The sequence below is a fragment of the Austrofundulus limnaeus genome, unplaced genomic scaffold, assembly GCF_001266775.1.
Source record: "Austrofundulus limnaeus strain Quisiro unplaced genomic scaffold, Austrofundulus_limnaeus-1.0 Scaffold56, whole genome shotgun sequence".
Taxonomy (NCBI): domain Eukaryota; kingdom Metazoa; phylum Chordata; class Actinopteri; order Cyprinodontiformes; family Rivulidae; genus Austrofundulus; species Austrofundulus limnaeus.
In genome coordinates, this window is record NW_013952458.1 from 1,040,209 (window position 1) to 1,042,619 (window position 2,411).

The 2,411-nt window shown below is 39.6% G+C and overlaps 1 protein-coding gene across 4 annotated transcripts in view; it reads left to right on the top strand.

Annotated features, from left to right (window-relative positions):
• Positions 1–2,411, top strand: part of ptk2aa (protein tyrosine kinase 2aa) — a gene marked incomplete in the record, with an annotated part of 58,107 nt that overhangs the window by 44,885 nt on the left and 10,811 nt on the right. For 3 of the 4 annotated variants that reach the window (XM_014009274.1, XM_014009275.1, XM_014009273.1), the window contains 4 exon segments: positions 1,018–1,038; positions 2,008–2,105; positions 2,178–2,262; positions 2,351–2,411. In XM_014009274.1, the coding sequence (XP_013864728.1) occupies positions 1,018–1,038; positions 2,008–2,105; positions 2,178–2,262; positions 2,351–2,411 (265 nt within the window). 4 annotated transcript variants of the gene reach the window in all.

A 2,411-nucleotide genomic window follows, 5' to 3' on the forward strand; every position in this document is an offset into this window, starting at 1 on the left:
AGAACGCTGCCATTCACCAACAAATTCACTCATCAAACTTAGCAACAGCGATAAGAAAAAGAAACGCAAGTTGGGGAACCAGGCAAAAAAACGCCGTCACCCCAACAAAACAGCGGATACCTCTTTGTTTTGAAGACAAGTCAGTCGCAGCCCCTTAGAGGGCGATACACCGTTACGCCAGCCAACTGGCAATCGGGACGTCCAAACGACGGCGAAATATTCCACAAGAGAAATGAACCGTATGCGAGAAGAAAAGAGGAACAGAGCTTCAGATGACGTCAGGCTATATAGCCTCTGATTAGTCATCCGATTGGTCACAGGTGTGACTCTGTTGGTATTACAGCTCTGTTGGTATTACAGCTCGCATGCGCGAAGGGAACATTCAGTGCTTTTAGCACCGCCCTCTGGCAGTCAGTGGGGATGAAATGGAACACATTTGGTTCAGTGGTATCAAATTTAAACCAGTTATTTTATTTCCTTATTACCAGTAAAGACGCTGATTGAAAGCTACAAWTGTTCCCGCTCACATGTAGTTTTTGGAGACGCATGACATCTGTCCGACTCATTCGTGAGTCCTGTGCTTTTAATGTGGTTGTTTTGGCCGGGCGCACGGTGCTTATGTATTTAATTATGTGGCTAACTTTTAAAATGGACTGTTCTCTGCTCCTTGCAGTCTTTTTCTGACTACTTTGCTTAACTTTTTGTTTAGTTTAGCTTTTTGTTTGACTTTTTTTGTGACTTACCCTATAACGTGTAACGTTTTCTCAATTTACTGTATGTCTTCATGTCACACTGTCTGCTGTTTGTATCAAATTAATCTGTAAAATGATAAAAGGCCTAAAGCAAAGCAGTCCTCTTTTAATAAGCCTGTGGCAGTGCTTCAGTGTATTTATTAACTGTTGTATGTAGTGTTTGTGTGAGTGTTTTCTGAGCTTTTTTAACCTTTAAAGTGGCTGTCTGGCTCTCCCCTCTTTCTTCATCTGTCTTTCTTCCTCTTTTCCCCACCGCCGACACAAGTGGGCTATGGAGTAGTTGAAGGTAAAACTCCCCGTCTCTCTCATTAAGTCCAAATGAGGTGCTTTGAGTTTGTGTAGAATTTCTTTTCCTGACTGCAAAACATAAAGCAGAGGAGGAGTTTTAGTTTTTTTTTCATACTTCTTTGTGTTTGCAGTAGGTATAAGAAATAAGGCAATCAGCTCATAAACAAAGCGAGATGCTCCTGCAGAAATCACAGTTTAGGATTATTAAGGCTGTAAAATAAACTTGGTCACAGCATTTGTTTTGGTTCTTGTTGCACCATCCTTTTGTTAAAGCTGGATTTCAAAGCCTTCTGATTTACGATCATAGTTGTGTCAGCTCTGTGGCTTGTGTTATATTTAAGACATTAATAATTTGCATTGCAATTTTTAAAGGAATGTGTCTTGTGTCACTGGTAAATTATGGATGTTCGTTTGTTGCACCAGTAAATTGTTGACTTCAAATTTCCAGCAAAGCTCTCCTGAACTCCATTTTTTTAGACCAGTTTTTGTGCAGATGTTAGTGCACCTCTGCACAAATGTTTGCTGACCTTTACAACGCAGCGGAACTGTTTATAGAGCAGAAACCTCAAATTAGGTTAAAATGTCAAGGATTGTTGTTTTTGAGTTATAAAACTAAGCACTTTTCTTTCAGATACTTTTGAACAAACTTACTGAGTAMAACTCAGTTCATTTATCAGACAGTTAATATGAAACAACCTGATGTAGAGACAGTAATTGCTTCCCTGCAGAATCATTCACTCACCCTACAGCCACAAAGGATGTAATTTAGAAAACTGATGTAATTATTTCCACTGYATGAGGTTTACTTCAGTTTATTATTATTTAATTTGTTTCTTTTCCCTTGTAAGTTTCATCCCTGTGATCCAAGTCATGTCAAATGTAGTCCTTCATTGTTTGTGGTGTTTAAACAGAARCAGGTGATTGTTTTCATTTCATTGTTTAACCTTCTTCTCGTCCTCCCTCTCAGCGCGGGACTACGAGATCCAGAGGGACCGGATAGAGTTAGGTCGTTGCATCGGAGAGGGTCAGTTTGGCGATGTTCACCAAGGAGTCTACAACAGCCCAGTATGTAGAGATATACACACAAACACAAACAAATATTTGAAGTTGACTAACATGTGTTTCTCTGTTACACAGGACAAGCCGTCTCTAAATGTTGCCATTAAAACTTGTAAAAACTGCACCACAGACAGTGTCAGAGAAAAGTTTCTTCAAGAAGCCTGTAAGACCTAAATCTGTTTTGTTTAAAAAACAACAATATTTATAAAACAGTCGTSGTATAAAGAYTGAGTAACTGGTTTGTTTGGCAGTRACGATGCGTCAGTTTGACCACCCTCACATCGTGAAGCTGATCGGCGTGATCACAGAAAA